The sequence below is a fragment of the Eubalaena glacialis genome, chromosome 14 (genome assembly GCF_028564815.1).
Source record: "Eubalaena glacialis isolate mEubGla1 chromosome 14, mEubGla1.1.hap2.+ XY, whole genome shotgun sequence".
Classification (NCBI taxonomy): Eukaryota; Metazoa; Chordata; class Mammalia; order Artiodactyla; family Balaenidae; genus Eubalaena; species Eubalaena glacialis.
In genome coordinates, this window is record NC_083729.1 from 70431754 (window position 1) to 70446990 (window position 15237).

Here is a 15237-nt window from a genome sequence, read left to right on the forward strand (position 1 = left end):
AATCGATAATTAATTTAAAAACCAAGGTTACACATTATCTTGTGTTTAGAAATTTGTAGCTTGGCAGTTTCATTCATTGACCACATGGCCTTTGTTCTTCATATACCCCTAGTCCAGGTGAGAATATTTCTGATTGTCTTCTCATTTGGAGGTCTTCACGTCTTTTTATTCACCTCTCACACAGTGAAAGCTCACAGTGAGGACTGCCAGTAGGAAAAAAAAAAAAATCAAAACTCACATTGTATACAATGTGCCTTGAAGGATCATTTGCCCAGATTTTGTTGGATTTTCATTCCAGTAGCTTTGTCAAACTTTGTGGTCAACTTTATTTCTTTGTGGTCTGTGGTACACCAAATCTTCTTTTGGTACAACATAAGTTTGAACACCCATGTTTAGAATTGGGAACAGAATTGCTTGACCAGGAAAAAAAAATAAAACAAACCAAACATGAACAAATGACATTTTTAAAAGAAAAATGAAATGAAAGCAATTTTAATAATCTGTTACACACACCTAACAAGGAAAACTGTATTGTTTCCCCAACTTCCCACCCACACCTGGTTTGATGCTCCCCCTACCCCCCACCCCCTGTGGTTCTCCAGCCCAGGAACCATGCAGTGTAGAAAAAGCAAAATATACAAACAAACCTATAGGTAGCTAAGGTGAAATCTATTTTTATAAGAACTTGACACTTTTACTATTTACATCCAGGAACATTTCTGTTTGCATGTTTTAAAGCAAAGAGAATTCTGTAGTTCTCCTGGTTATGCTGCAGGTGCATCCACTGCCCTCTTTAAGCAGTTTTTTGTTTGTTTGTTTCCTTTCGTCTATGTCATAAATGTCTTAGGAACGATGAGCAGGCTGGATTGCGTGATTTGGACACCCATTCTCCTTTAAAATGAAGGCCCTCCTTCCCCGCGTCGAGTTCCCCAATGAGGAGTTAGTTGCCTTTCACGTTAGTTTGTTATTCTCTCAAGGTAAATGGCTGGGGCTGCAGACCTGGCTATGGTGGCGATGAAGCTGTGGTCGGGCCCGAGCTCCAGGCTGGGAGTTTCGTCCTGCTCTGGAGACACTGCTTCGTAGCCCTTGTTGACATGGAGTGGCTGGTGAGCCTGGCAGTACCTGATCACCGGCTGGTCATAGCTGTAATATGGCAAGGGCTTCATGTGGTGTAGGATCTGGTTATGAGAAAGAAAGATACTGATTATAAAAATGCTTTGGATGAGAAGATGACACTCATAGGATTGTATTTTGTTCTCTTTCATGGTGTTTTAAGTCATCACTTGCTGATCCAACTATAAATAAACATTAAACAAAATAACGCTTGTTAGTATGTAACAGTATTGTTTTGTCCATTATATATCATTTTATGTACAAAGTGTATATATACCTTGTATATGAAATCATATATAAAGACTTTTCAGTGTGTGTCTTATCATCTGACCATCCATCATTTATCATCTATCAACATAGCAGAAAGTTAGAAACAACCTAAATTCCCATCAAAATTTAACATAATTATGTTATGTTAAATAATTTTAACATATATTATGTACATGTACATTTGAATGCAGATAATACAAAGATTGGGAAATATCAACCTGTGTAATATGGTAAGATACGATATTAAGTGAAAATATTAAGTTGTAAAGAATGTATAGTAGGATCCATTTTGTGTGAATAAAACTGTGAACATATAGATTTTTATTTTACTTTCAAAAATATCTTTATAAATCATTGAAATCTTTATTATGGGCATATATAACTTTTATTTAACTTTTTTTTAAATTACAGTTTCTCACAGATTATTACTAACAATTCTATAATTTCTGAACAAAAGTACTCTAGAATCATGAAAGTGGGCACATCTTTGCATTCGTAATAGTAATGTTGTTGATTTTAAGCTAATAAGCTAAAATGTGTCTAATGTTAGAATAATAAACCTGAATAATGGTCTATAGAAATCTCTTTAATAGGAAACGCTGAAAATGTTAAAATTATAGTAGTTTTGATTCTCTGTACAGCTTTTTATTATACCACAAATTTCCGATAAAGAAAAATGTCTCAAAACTAGAAAAAGGAAAATGATGATTGCTTAATTCTTGCTTTCATGCTACAGCATTTCTCATAACTCACTAGATCCAATATGACTCTTGATAACAGTCCACAAATGATAAAATTGCAAACCCTTCACTGTCCTGTAAGGTTAAAGGTAGTAGTGGCCTAAACCATTGTCTCTTGGCTCCAGCCCCAGTTCTGTAGTTGGCTTTATGATACTGGGCAGGGGCTTTGCAAATCACATTTCTGTTTGACCTGCTGCTCCCTGTTAGACTTTGCCAGTGGGGACCACTGGAGGGAGATGGCAAGACTAGAGAAGATAGAAGGACTGCTCCTATGGTGGGCTTCCTCTCTGCTTTTTCCTGCTCCAGATATTTACCCCAACAACACTTCTTCGTTCTGGCTGCAGCAGTGCCTTTCCATAACAGCAGGTGATTCTGGTTTGTAATTTTTTCAACATTTGCATTTCCAACATTTGATCTCATCATGTCCCCCACAGAGACTCTAGCACCAGGGAAATATGAGGTTCATCTCCCCAAACTCCTCCTCCAAGTGTTTGAGTTTTAATGATTCCAACATGTTCCTTTAGTTCCTTAATTCTATAGGTGGTAGGAGTGGCAGTATTACCTGAAGTTGCTGTCTATGTTATACTATGACACTGTCTTTTAGCCTTTGCATGAACTTAGCAAAAATTCTGTATTTACTTAGCACTACTTTATAAAATTCTTTGTGAAAATCTCTGATAGGTTGTCTGTCTCCTGACTGGACTATATCTGGCTCTTTCTGTAGGTTAAACTGTGGAAAATGATAAGTTGTTATAATTTTATAATTTAGTAGAGAAGTTAACTGTGGCTTAATTGTTCTGTAGGAAGTTAACTAGTCTTATATCTCACTTAGCAACCTTATTTTCAGAATCCATTCCTCCAATTACTATATAAATACCTCAAATGTTCTTTAAACTAGGTCTTGTGTTTTCTTCCTGATATCCTCATTAATGTGTTGAATAAAATTTTTACACAAATTCACTGTCGGTTTGTATGAGAATTATGTTTTTAACACTCTATACTTATTAAGATAAAAGTCACCTCCTCACATTTTTAAAGATATAGATCAAAGCAATGTTTTCTATGGCAGATCACAACTCATTAGTGAGTTATAAAATCAATTTAGTGAATCCAGATAAACATTTTAAAAATAGAATTAATTAGAATAGAAAGTATCAGAGTATATCATATGAGTAAAGGTAAGTTGTTTCATAAAACTTTTGTTTCACATTTGTGTGTACATATGAGTATGTGTCTACTGAATCATACTGTGATTTTTTTAAAAATTGGGAATCACCATAAAAGATGCTTTTTAAAAATAATCAGAAAACATATTCAGATTACAGATTATTATAATGTGATTAGCAATAGCCTGAATAAATTTCCATCCTGCTTTTAACTATTCTTTTTTTCCTAACTCATAATTCACTGTTTTTCTCAATGAATGAGAAAATTAAACTAATATATATTGCTTTGTTTCTATGATGAGGCATATTTACTTCTAATGAAAAGCAAACACTATTTTCATCAAGTCTTTTAAGAAATATTGAGGAAGAGGTAACTTCTTTATATTTTGATATAACCTGAATATACAATTCCATCCTCAAAAAAAAATCTGAAAAAAAATACATACCAGGTCAAAGTTGGGATTTATACAGAGATTTTTTTAGACATTAGACATTAATTTCTCTGCTCATAGTGAAAGCAAGGAACAAATTATAAGACAACATGGCCGAATTACCAAATACTAAATATAAAGTTAGGTCTTCCCCAAATCAATAGTTGTTTTTTTTTTTCTTTTTTTTCTTCTTACTCATATAGACCTGTGTTTGTCAGCAAGTTCTATTTTAGGAAACCTCATTGGATTTTGAAGTGTATTGGATAGGTTGAGATATCTGTGATTGGTGTCATGGGTCATCAAAACTCTGAAAAAGTGTAGAAATCAAATCATATTATTCTGACATTTCAGCAGGAAGAATTTTATGAAGAAGACCTCCTTATGAGTTACATAGTCCACTCTTACTTTTGTTGTTGTTGTTGTTGTTGATAGGTGAAATAGTATTACTTGAAAATATAAAAACTTTCACCAAATCATTTCCAATGACAGCAACATTCACTGGGTATAGAATATTTTTTGCACACTTTCATTTAAAGGAATGACTCATTATCTCCAAATTAACCAAATACCAAAAGACATCAAAATAAACGTTAAGCATGGATTGTGATTTTGTTCACCATCTTGTATCCTCATGTATAGTCTTTCTCCAGTCATTGCAGTGAGAAGACACTTGAATCTACAAACATGTATGAGCAGAGAATGTGAGAATAAGACAGGGTCTTAAAGACCCTTCTGAAAACCAGGTTAATCTACAGATGAAAACCATTAGCTCATTTGTGAACATGGTTGAATTTCCAGTATAAAATAAAATCCCTAAAGTTGAACTATAATAGGAAAGAGCAATCCAATATCTAAGATACCGTGGTATTTGTCTTCAAACGTGTCAAGGGACTTCCATTAATTTCAGAGGCTTAGGTTTACATATTGCATCACCTCTGAACTCAGAAAATTTGTTTTGCTGTCACAGTTGTACCAGTTTATTTTTATGTCAATGAACAAGGGCTTCTGCCATTTTCTCTATTGTTTTTGAGACAAGCTTAAAACCTCTAGCAGGGTGAAAATATTGTAAAGTTATCCTGCACAGCAGCCCGATAGCAAGACTTCAAAAGCCAAGTGAATTGGCAAGCTCTGAAAGAGTATCTGCGATGTTTGCTCCTTTACATTTAAAGTCTATTCTGTAGGGCACTGTGTAATCAACTCACTTTGTGGTTTCTGAGGAACTGAGAGACTGAGGTTTTGTACTTCATAATAATAATGTACAGTACATTAACCACCTGGGTCCCTGTGTGTATCGTTGTTTCCAGCAGTCAAAACAAAGTATGCTTAAGTTCCTCTTAATGTGTATTTGGTATTTTTGTAAATGTGTTCTTAGAGCTTTTCCAATGGTCCCCGTGTTCCATCAGCTCTCTGATGGACTTCACTCTGTAGCACAGCACAACAACATTGCTTAAATATGGCCTCATTCACATGCTTGATTGCTCATTGACTGCCTTGGAAGCTGCACTTTATTTACAGATACTGGGTGTGTTATGTGGAATGAAGGGAACTCATTGGGGGAAATATACTAAAATTCTGTTTGTTTCTCTCGAGAATATGAATATTTCAACTCAATTGCATTTAAACTTTTATAGAGACATATAAACTTCTATAGAGACATATTTCATAACTAAATTTGAGGTAGGTTACAAAGGGGAGGAAACATTATTATCACTAATTATGTCTCTTTAATTATCCCAAGTTTCCTGTGAATCCACTGAAAGAGGGAACAGTAATGACACCTCCTTTACCTCTATAAATTTCAGATAACTCTGAAAGTACTCCCTGGTTCTCAAGAAAGAAGAATATACTGAAAAGGCATATTCCTACACAAATTTTACTCAACTTTGATAGTGTCTTTCCTGGAAACTGTGCCCTGTCTTTTGTTTCTATTCAGAGAGATGCAAGGACATGAAGGGTCACAGAGTGGCTCATTAACAGGGGTTTTCATTCCTACTTTGTGCATTCAGGAGCTTAACATCCTTAGTCTGTGTGCCAGTTTTCTAAAAACATTATTTACCTTTTGCCTAGAATATGTTTTTCTTCCAACATACTGAAGGGAATATAAAAGGACACACTTGTCTCAATTACAGTGGCCCATAGTGTTAGAGATTCAAAGAGGGAAGAGGAAAAGGGGATATTTTTAAATCTTAGGAGAAAAAGCAAAATTATAGAGGGATATGTGGCATTTCAAAAGTCTGAAATTTGCTTCAGATCCCAGAGTTTTACATCCATAATAATTATATTTAAAATGAGAAATGAATGTCTCTAGATAGTGAATGTGAGAGCAACGTGGACTCTTGATATATGTGATCATGAAAGGCTTTTGAAGTTCAGTTTTGTTTTGAGCATGAAATTCCAATATCATTACCCTCTTTTCTCAAAGGTATTAACATTAGTTATAAGTAGTTTAATAGCCTGATCATTCTAAAATTACTGTGCACTATCATTAGTTTTATTTATTAACTTTTCATGAACATTGTTCACATTTCAGTATGAGTTCTTTCAATTGAAGTCATAAAAAGTTGATTTTCAATTTCCTAAATGACACTTTGTCTCTAATTTTTAGAATTAAAGTGTAGTGTCTGACTACTCAGACCATCTAAAAAGTACCATCTTACAAATCTGGATGAGGAATTAAATATAGTTGAGTTGCTTAATGAAGATGGACACTTGGTTTATTGGAAATAAAATTGAAAAATGAAGGGCAATAGCTAAATGAATATATAACTTAGCCTTTATTCTACTTAATATATTAGTATTAGACAAGAATGGACAGGGAATAAGAAAATGTAAACAAGTTTGGGTACAGGTTTTTTGCAGGATTTTGATACAAGCTGATAGAACCTCAACTCATTTAAGTTAGTTAGGTAAAATGGAGACAATTGACTCATAGACACAAGAAAGGATTTAACAGCAACACTGAGGGAAGTTCAAGGTTACCACTAAGTCTCAGGAGCAACTGAAACTAGGAACACAAATGTTACCAGGGTCCTCTCAGTCAACCATGCCTTATAATCTCTGCAAGTTATCTTCATGTCCTATCAGTTTCTCCTACATGAGTACAACAGCTCCAAAGCTGTACATGTTCCAGACATAGTAGATTCCATAAATGACCACAGTTCTTAGTAGCTCCTTTCATCCAGAAATTAGAGCCTATTTCTCTTTGCCTTTAATACTGGCTGTCCCTGTAACTTTCTTTGGGCAATAGAAAAGTGGCGGCAACACTGTTTGGGTTGCAAGGCACTTAGGATCCTGGGCAGGCTAGCCACCACCATGAGAACAAGCCCAGGTTAGACCACTGAAGGATGGAAGGCCTTGTGGATCAACTGAGGCATCTTAGACTAGCTAGCACCCCTTACAGCCCAGAGAAGCTCATCACAGGCACATAAGCCAAAGAGCAAAAATCCCAGAGGAGGTTATGAGCATCTGACTGAGCTGTAAAATTAATAGTTCCTACAAACCTGATTCCATCCTTCACATCTCAATTGAGAGAATTAACAATTACCTTTTCATAAATTTTACCTCCTTGGGTTTTGAATATCTAAAGACATTTATAATATAAAAGAGAAGAGACACGATAAGTAATGAACCAAAATAGTTTTATCAAATGACATTTTTAATCCCATTCTACAATGAAACATTCTTATTCATTATTATTTTTTTAAATACAGGCTTGCTTCTTCATTAGAAAACACTGATTATCTAAGCATTTAGTTTCTGCTAATTAAAAAGTAAAACTTTTAATATCACATGACATTAAAAGAATAGAGATATTTGTGTGTTTTTCTATCACCATATCAAAGACTCTGAGAAATTCTTGCAAGATAGACAGGAGAATGGATCAAAAGAAAACTTTAATAGCATATAATTCAGTGTAACTGGAGGAAAGCTAGTTTGGGCTGGGGAAAGGTCCTTTGCAAACCTATGAGACACTCACCAGCTTTGAGTGTCCAGGACAGTAAGGAAGGAAGAAAACTCAGGATTTTGAACAATTCCTTGGCCAGGAGTAAAACCAGAGAGAGATGCAAGAAGAGAATAAGCCATCACTCCCAGGATTCACAGTGTGGGACACGAAGTCAAGCAAGGGTGTGCCAGAATCAGAAAATTCACCTTCTATTTTAGAAAACGGTGAGTTTTTCAAGTGACAAAAGTGAAACAAAACTCTGCCTGCTGTTTTATTTCTTGTTGTTCAGCTGCCTTCACCAATAGCTTCTCTCTCTGTGACTTACAAACTTCAACTAATTCACTAATTAATCAAAATCTATACACACACACAAAGACCTTCCTCCCTAAGCAGTAACTATAACAGTGAAGAATCTCCAGAAACAAGAAAGATTCAAGAATTCAAGAGAAGATGATAAATCAAGGGATTAAAGGGCAAGATTTGCTAAAAATGAATAAAAATAAAAATAATTTTAAATGTATTCTTATTGAACTTCATCATTTAGACACTGATTAGGTACGTAGTAAGTATTCACATATTGATTGAATGAAAGAACAATAAAAATCTTATCTTTCCCCTACTTTGTTTTAAAGATTAAAATAAGTCATAAATGTGAAAAATGTAAAATAATCTATTAATATTTGTTAACTACACTCATTAAATGTATGACCTTTGTTTTAGAAAAACTTTAAAGGAAAACAAAATGATAATGGTGCAAATTAATAACTGCCCCACTTCCATTTTGTTTACAGGCTTTAGCCTGTACACAAAGGCTTGTACACAGAGTTGTACACAGAGTTGTGTGTACAGCAACTCTGGCACATAAAATGCATAATGCTAGACACACTGCATGTTGACTTTTTATATTGACTGGACTCTGGACCATTTCAAACTTAAGTTCTGACAAAATTTACATGATAGCATTTGTTTTTCTTTTTCTGGTCTTATTTAAAGGTGGGAGTGTGTAGTATTTGTGCACTCATGGTTGTCCAAATTCTAACTTTAAAGTCAGTGATGGGAAAACAGAACAGAACATCCACTTACATCTTTATTGCTCTCCTACCAGGATGCCATGTTTGTGAAGTGTCCAGAGAGTTGATTAAGTTAATGAATGAGTACTAGCCATTCTTTGAAGTTCACTTTGACTCCATTAACAGGGAAGATTATTAAATTAGCAGCACTCTCAGCATTCACTGAGGTTTTGGACTAATAAGCTGGGTTAAGTAGCTAATATTAACATCTAAAGGCTTTCCTCCTGTAGCTCTGGCCCCTGAATTTGAAAAAGTAAGGTCTCCCCAATAGTGCAATGAAAATGAACATACTATTTAAGTGAAATCTATATAAATTTGCTTCCAAAACACTTAAGTAAAAAATAGAGACAATAAAATATCAAAACCCACATTTTTCCCCTAAAAAAAATATGGAAGTTTCAACGATATACAATGATGTGCAAAAGACAAGTCTTTTCTATAACAGAACTTGAGTCTGAACCTACTTCCCAAAATTTGAAAACAAAACTATACAAAAGAAAACAAACAAAAAGAAAAACAAAACATCAGCTCATGAAACACATTCAATTTAAGATTTACTTTGTAATCCTTTCTCAGAAATTTGGAAAAGGAAATAAATAAAAGGCAGAAGGAATGCCAATACTAGGAAGGTGCAAGCAACAGGCATTAGAGCCATTTTCTTTCCAAGTTCACTTCCAGTTTCTCCACACTGTTCAGAGTAGCTTATCTCTAGTTTCCATATGAAATTTTGTAATATGTATTTTGTATAGTTTTTTTGTTAAATCACTAATAGTGTCTTTAACTTGCTTTATACAAGAGTGTATCTCTTCCAAATGTGACCTGTTCTGTTTTTGAAGATATACTCACTTTGTGATCCTCCCAAATAACCAATTCAAATAGTGCAGTGAGTATTCAGTAAAAGCTAGAATATGTTTAAAAATGTAAAGATAAAATGAAATGAAATTCACAAATAAGGAAGGTGATTGAGTTTCTTGCAGTCATGTATCTTTTCAGAGCAGAATTGCATATCACAGGGTAAAAAGTTAGAACCAAATGACAAAAGCAGAAGGAAGAAAACCCCAGAAGGACATACACATACTTGATAGAATGAGATGAGCAACCTGAGATGAGTAACAGAGTTTAAATAGAACTTTTGGGGGAACTGGCCAATCCTCATGAAAAAGAAGCATGGTGATGTATGTTTACTTACAAAAATCAGAGAAGCCCATTTAGAAAACAAAAAGTTTTTATTCTGGTTGAATTTTAGACTAGCACAGCAGAGTGATGCACAAGTCATACTGGTCTCATATTTTTTAATAAAATGTGTTAAGACTGAGATTAATGCCTGGATCTCTGCCATGGAGTACTTCTGAGGAGTAATTACATAAAAAGTAAATTTGCCATTATAGTTCATTTATTTATGTATTCATTCATTTACATGAAAATTACTTGTCACAGAGGTTGGCAAACTTTTTCTGTGAAAGGCCAGTAGTAAGTAGTAAGTAAGGCTTGTAACCCATATAGTCTCTGCCATAAATAGTCAACTCTGCCATGATAGCATGAAAGTACATAGGCTTTGACAAAATGTAAATGAGTGAGCATGGCTCTATTTCAATAAAATTGATTTATGAACATTGAAATGTGAATTTGATATAGTTTTCAGGTGTCACAAAACATTCCTATTCTTCTGTTTTTTTCAACCATTAAATAAGTAAAAATATTCAGGTGGTGATCAATTTACTGTATACTATGCATTGTAGTAAGTAAGTATCTGCGAGGTATATGAAGAGGAATAAAATAAGGGTATTTTACTCAAGGAGCTTATTCAGAACTGATAGAATGAGGCAAACCTAATTCCACTTCCCTGTGTTTTATATTGCATAACCCAAATCAAGAAAGCAGAGGGAGAAAAGTGTCCAGCCAGCGGGAATTGCAGGTTTCCTTGTGAAGATCCAGGTCTTCCACTTAACAGCAAAGCTCTCAGCTGATCCAGAAAAAGAGCTGGACTTACACGACCTCGGTACTTAGAAGTCAGACTTAAACCTCCAGGTGGGAGTTCTGAAGTCACCATTCAAGTCATTTAGAGCAAACATGCTTGGGCAGAATAAACACCCAATGACCCTTTAGTGAAGACCTTAAGCAACACTCTTAAGTCAGTGAACATGCCCCTAGGTGTATGATGGTTTATAATGCAAAGCCCAAAAGAACTTTGGTGATTTTGTAAAAGAGGTTAGGTTCACAGGTCATCTAATTATAAACAGGTTTTTGTTTTGTTTTGTTTTGTGAAAAAGTTAAAAAGCCTTCTTTTCATTTCTCAATCTCACCAAGCCTTTTTCCATATCTGGGTCTTTGTACTCACCATACCCTTTGCCTGGGATATTCTTCTTCCAACTCTTTGCAGTGAAATTATGTTAATCTCTTGGGGCACAGTTTAAATGTCATGTTTCTAGAGGGGCCTTCTCCAATCACTTTGTCTAAAATGCCATCCCATCCTTATTCACATACGTAAGCCATACCTTGTTTCAATTCTCTGTTGTTGTTTTTTTCCCGTCACAGCATTTATCAAAATGTTAAATATCCATGATTATATTTTATTTCTGTGTTGGGAACCAGCTGCAAGCTGACACAGTTCTTGCAGCTTAAAGCATGGCAAAGTCCTGCTTAATTCTTGACAGGACCCAAAAGAGTTATTAGAGAAGATATGAGTCTTGGCCCGTGAGGTTGCTTGAGGTTTCTCTAACTATAGTTTGTCCTTGGCATGTTTCGGTAATCACAGTCTGTTCTCACGCATGTTTATATTCTGGTTCGCAGAATGTTTTGTACTATAACTTCAACATTAAGGAAATACTGTCTGATGATTCTGTCTTGTGATTTTAACAAAAACATGTATTGCCTACTGCAATCTATAAAAAGGGTTTTGATGGGAAATAATGTGTGTGTGTGCTTGTACACCACCCTCCTGACCCCGTCTCTTCTTAATCCCCTCACCTGCTCTCAGGACTTGTTCCTCAGTCTTACAGCGACTGACATTTCTGTACTGTACTGTTTTCCCCCAATACTGTCAGAGAGCTTTTCTGATTGGTTTGCTGCTTTCTGGCTAGAATATTCCAATAAATAAATGGTAAAAGAATGTATGAATTTATGAGAAGTATTAGTTAGAGAATTGGGTTTTATTTGGAAGAGGTTTGTCTCAGAAACTGTGAACTCCTCCCTTTCCTTTCTCTTTTTCCACTGTCTGTCATCCATTCTCAGCTTTGAATATAAAAGAGATGTAGGATAACACACAAACATTTCTATCTACAAAAATTTGCATGCCTGGCATTGTGCTGAGACCTAAAGGTATGAGAATGACTACAGGTATCCATGACCTTAAGGAATCTATAGCCTAATATGGAAGACAAATGTGAGCAAATTTACAATGTAACATCACTTGTGGTAAAATGCAATACTGGAGGTGTATGAACAATGACAAGGAAGGAAAGAAGAGAGAATAAGATGCTTATCAAGTGGTTCCTGATTCAAAGAACAAATGTTTATGGAGTCACCAAGAGAAAGCCTGGTACCACATGTAGCTTCAATATAGAGTCAGCACATACATATTGCCATGGCACATGGCTTCCTAAGTGCCATTGAGAACCTACTTCCCAAGTGGTGTATAACAAAAAGCTACTCTTTTAAAAATCTTAGCAATCTACCCAACTTATCCACAACTTGCCCTTGTACAGAATGGATTCCACACCCTCGGTCTCTTCAGCCATTGTCCACACCTCTCAGGTCAACACTGCAAATGAAGTGTTGCAAATGAAGCATCCCAAAGTTATATTAAGCAGTGAGACTTACCATACCTCTGGAATATGGAGACAGCAGGGCATTGCTACAAGCTGCTTTCTCAGCTGTTGCTGAGAAACAAAACAATCAACCCAAGCCACCCTTAATGGAAGCCAAAAAGTACTGCACTTAAAGCAGTAGTTCTCAGGCCTGGCTGCAACTTTGACATCTGTGATGATTTTTAAATACTTATGTCTCATCCCTACCCCAGATCAACTAAATCTGAATTTCTAGGGTATGGCCTATTAAAAAACAAACAAACAAAACAACAACAAAAAACAACAAAACACCTCAGGTGATTCAAATGTGCAACTACGGTTGAGAACACTGCTTCTTTTTAAACTTAGAAGCCTTTCCTTTAAAGAAGTAGGCCCAACAGGGAGTACACAGTTTGATTTAACTAATTTCCCACACCAGCCTGGCTTAAAACAAAGCTGATTACTTCCCAATCAGAAGTTGACATACATGTGCACATAAGTGTGCCTTCTTTTTTTTACCTTTCCAATTAAGTTTTTCTTAAGTTCAATTCATTACTGCTAATTATTCTGTCTCACCAATTTAAGCTTCTTCACTTGGCCCTATTCATATTCTTGTTGGTGATTATTCTGTCATCCTTTTAGTTATCATCAATTTGGCTATGTATATATTCTACTCTTTTGTCTAAAGTTAGGTGTAATTCAGTTAGGTAGGTTTAACAACTATCATTATACACATGTTTTTTAAATAGCTACTTGTAGGGTGAATTTACCTTGCCTTGATAGCGAAGTGCCCATAAATGTTCAGTCAGCTGGAGAACTCCTTTGGCTAAACATTTTCACAATCTATTTATTTTCTTTTTTTAAAGTAATTTAATTTACTGGGATGGTAGTAATAGCCCATTCCACTTTGCACTATGGGTAAGAAAGGATAATTTTATCTACTTAAAAGATAATAAAGGCTCCCACTGTTGAAAAATATCCACACCTCCCAATTGTTTCCATCAAGTGATAAATTTAAAAGAAAAGAAAAAGAATTAAAACTCAAAAGTGTTAGCAAGTAAGCAATAATGACTAAGAAAAATCTTTGGGAAGGATCATTAAATTCATCTTTGCTTTAAAGCAACCTGATACTCAATTACATAGTGGGCTGTAAAAGGGGGTCTTCTACTGCTGAAATTAGTAAGAGTTGACTTATAATTGATGAAATTCACTATCTGTGGTAGTAAATCAGAGGAGGAAATTATCTGCAGGTATGAGACTACAGACATCAGCTTGAAGAAGCTGTTCTTCCACCCTCCACCCATCACTCCCACTGTCAGCTGCCACCCACCCCAAAGATCACAGGACTTATTTACTTGCCTCTTACTACCATGTTCCACCATGGGCCACCAGGTACACATGCTTATAGTTTCCCAGCACTACGGAGTATTAACTTTTATAGACTACCTCCATAGGTCCCTATTTTATTTATTTATTTTTTAATTTAATTTTTTAAATTGAAGTATAGTTGATTTACAATGTTGTGCCAATCTCTGCTGTACAGCAAAGTGACTCAGTTATACACATACATTCTCCTTTTTATATTCTTTTCCATTATGTTTTATCACAGGATTTGAATATAGTTCCCTGTGCTATACAGTAAGACCATGTTGTTTATCCATCTTATATACAGTAGTTTCCATCTGCTAATCCTACACTCCCAGTCCTTCCCTCCTCCATCCCCCTCCCCCTTGGCAACCACAAATCTGTTCTCTATGTCTGTGAGTGTGTTTCTGTTTTGTAGATAGGTTCATTTGTGCCATATTTTAGATTCCACATATAAGTGATATAATATGGTATGTCTTTCGCTTTCTGACTTACTTCACTTAGTATGATAATCACTAGTTGCATCCATGTTGCTGCAAATGGCATTATTTTGTTCTTTTTTATGGCTGAGTAGTATTCCATTGTATATCCATATATGTACCACATCTTCTTTATCCTTTCACCTGTTGATGGACATTTAGGTTGTTCCATGACTTGGCTATTGTGAATAGTGCTGCTCTGAACATAGGGGTGCATGTATCTTTTTGAATTATAGTTTTGTCAAGGTATATGCCCAGGAGTGGGATTGCTGGATCATATGATAATTCTATTTTTAGTTTTCTGAGGAACTTCCACAGCGTTTTCCATAGTGGCTGCACCAACGTACATTCCCACCAACAGTGTGGGAGGGTTCCCTTTTCTCCACATCTTCTCCAGTATTTGTTATTTTTAGACTTTTTAATGATGGCCATTCTGACCATGGGAGATGGTACCTCACTGTAGTTTTGATTTGCATTTCTCTAATAATTAGTGATGTTGAGCATCTTTCCATGTGCCTACTGGCCATCTGTATGTCTTCTTTGGAGAGATGTCTATTAAGGTCTTCTGCCCATTTTTTGATTGGATTGTTTGTTTTTTTGTTGTTGAGTTGTATGAGCTGTTTGTATACTTTGGAAATTAAGTCCTTGTCTGTCCCATCATTTGCAAATATTTTCTCCCATTCCATATGTTGTCTTTGTTTTTTCTTTTTAATTTTTTAAAAATAACTATTTATTTTATTTTATTTATATTTGGCTGTGCTGGGTCTTCGTTGCTGTGGGCAGGCTTTCTCTAGTTGCAGTGAGCGAGGACTACTCTTCGTTGCAGTGCACCAACTTCTCATTGTGGTGGTTTTTCTTGTTACAGAGCATGGGCT

General features: G+C 35.3%; 1 protein-coding gene across 1 annotated transcript in view; it reads right to left on the reverse strand.

The window, feature by feature from the left end:
* Positions 1 to 956: 956 nt before the first annotated feature.
* The window catches only part of LRRTM4 (leucine rich repeat transmembrane neuronal 4), an 884061-nt gene continuing 869780 nt past the window's right edge, over positions 957 to 15237 (reverse strand). Inside the window, exon 3 of the mRNA XM_061210898.1 lies at positions 957 to 1178. Coding sequence (XP_061066881.1) covers positions 957 to 1178 — 222 coding nt within the window. The remainder of the gene's footprint in view (positions 1179 to 15237) is intronic.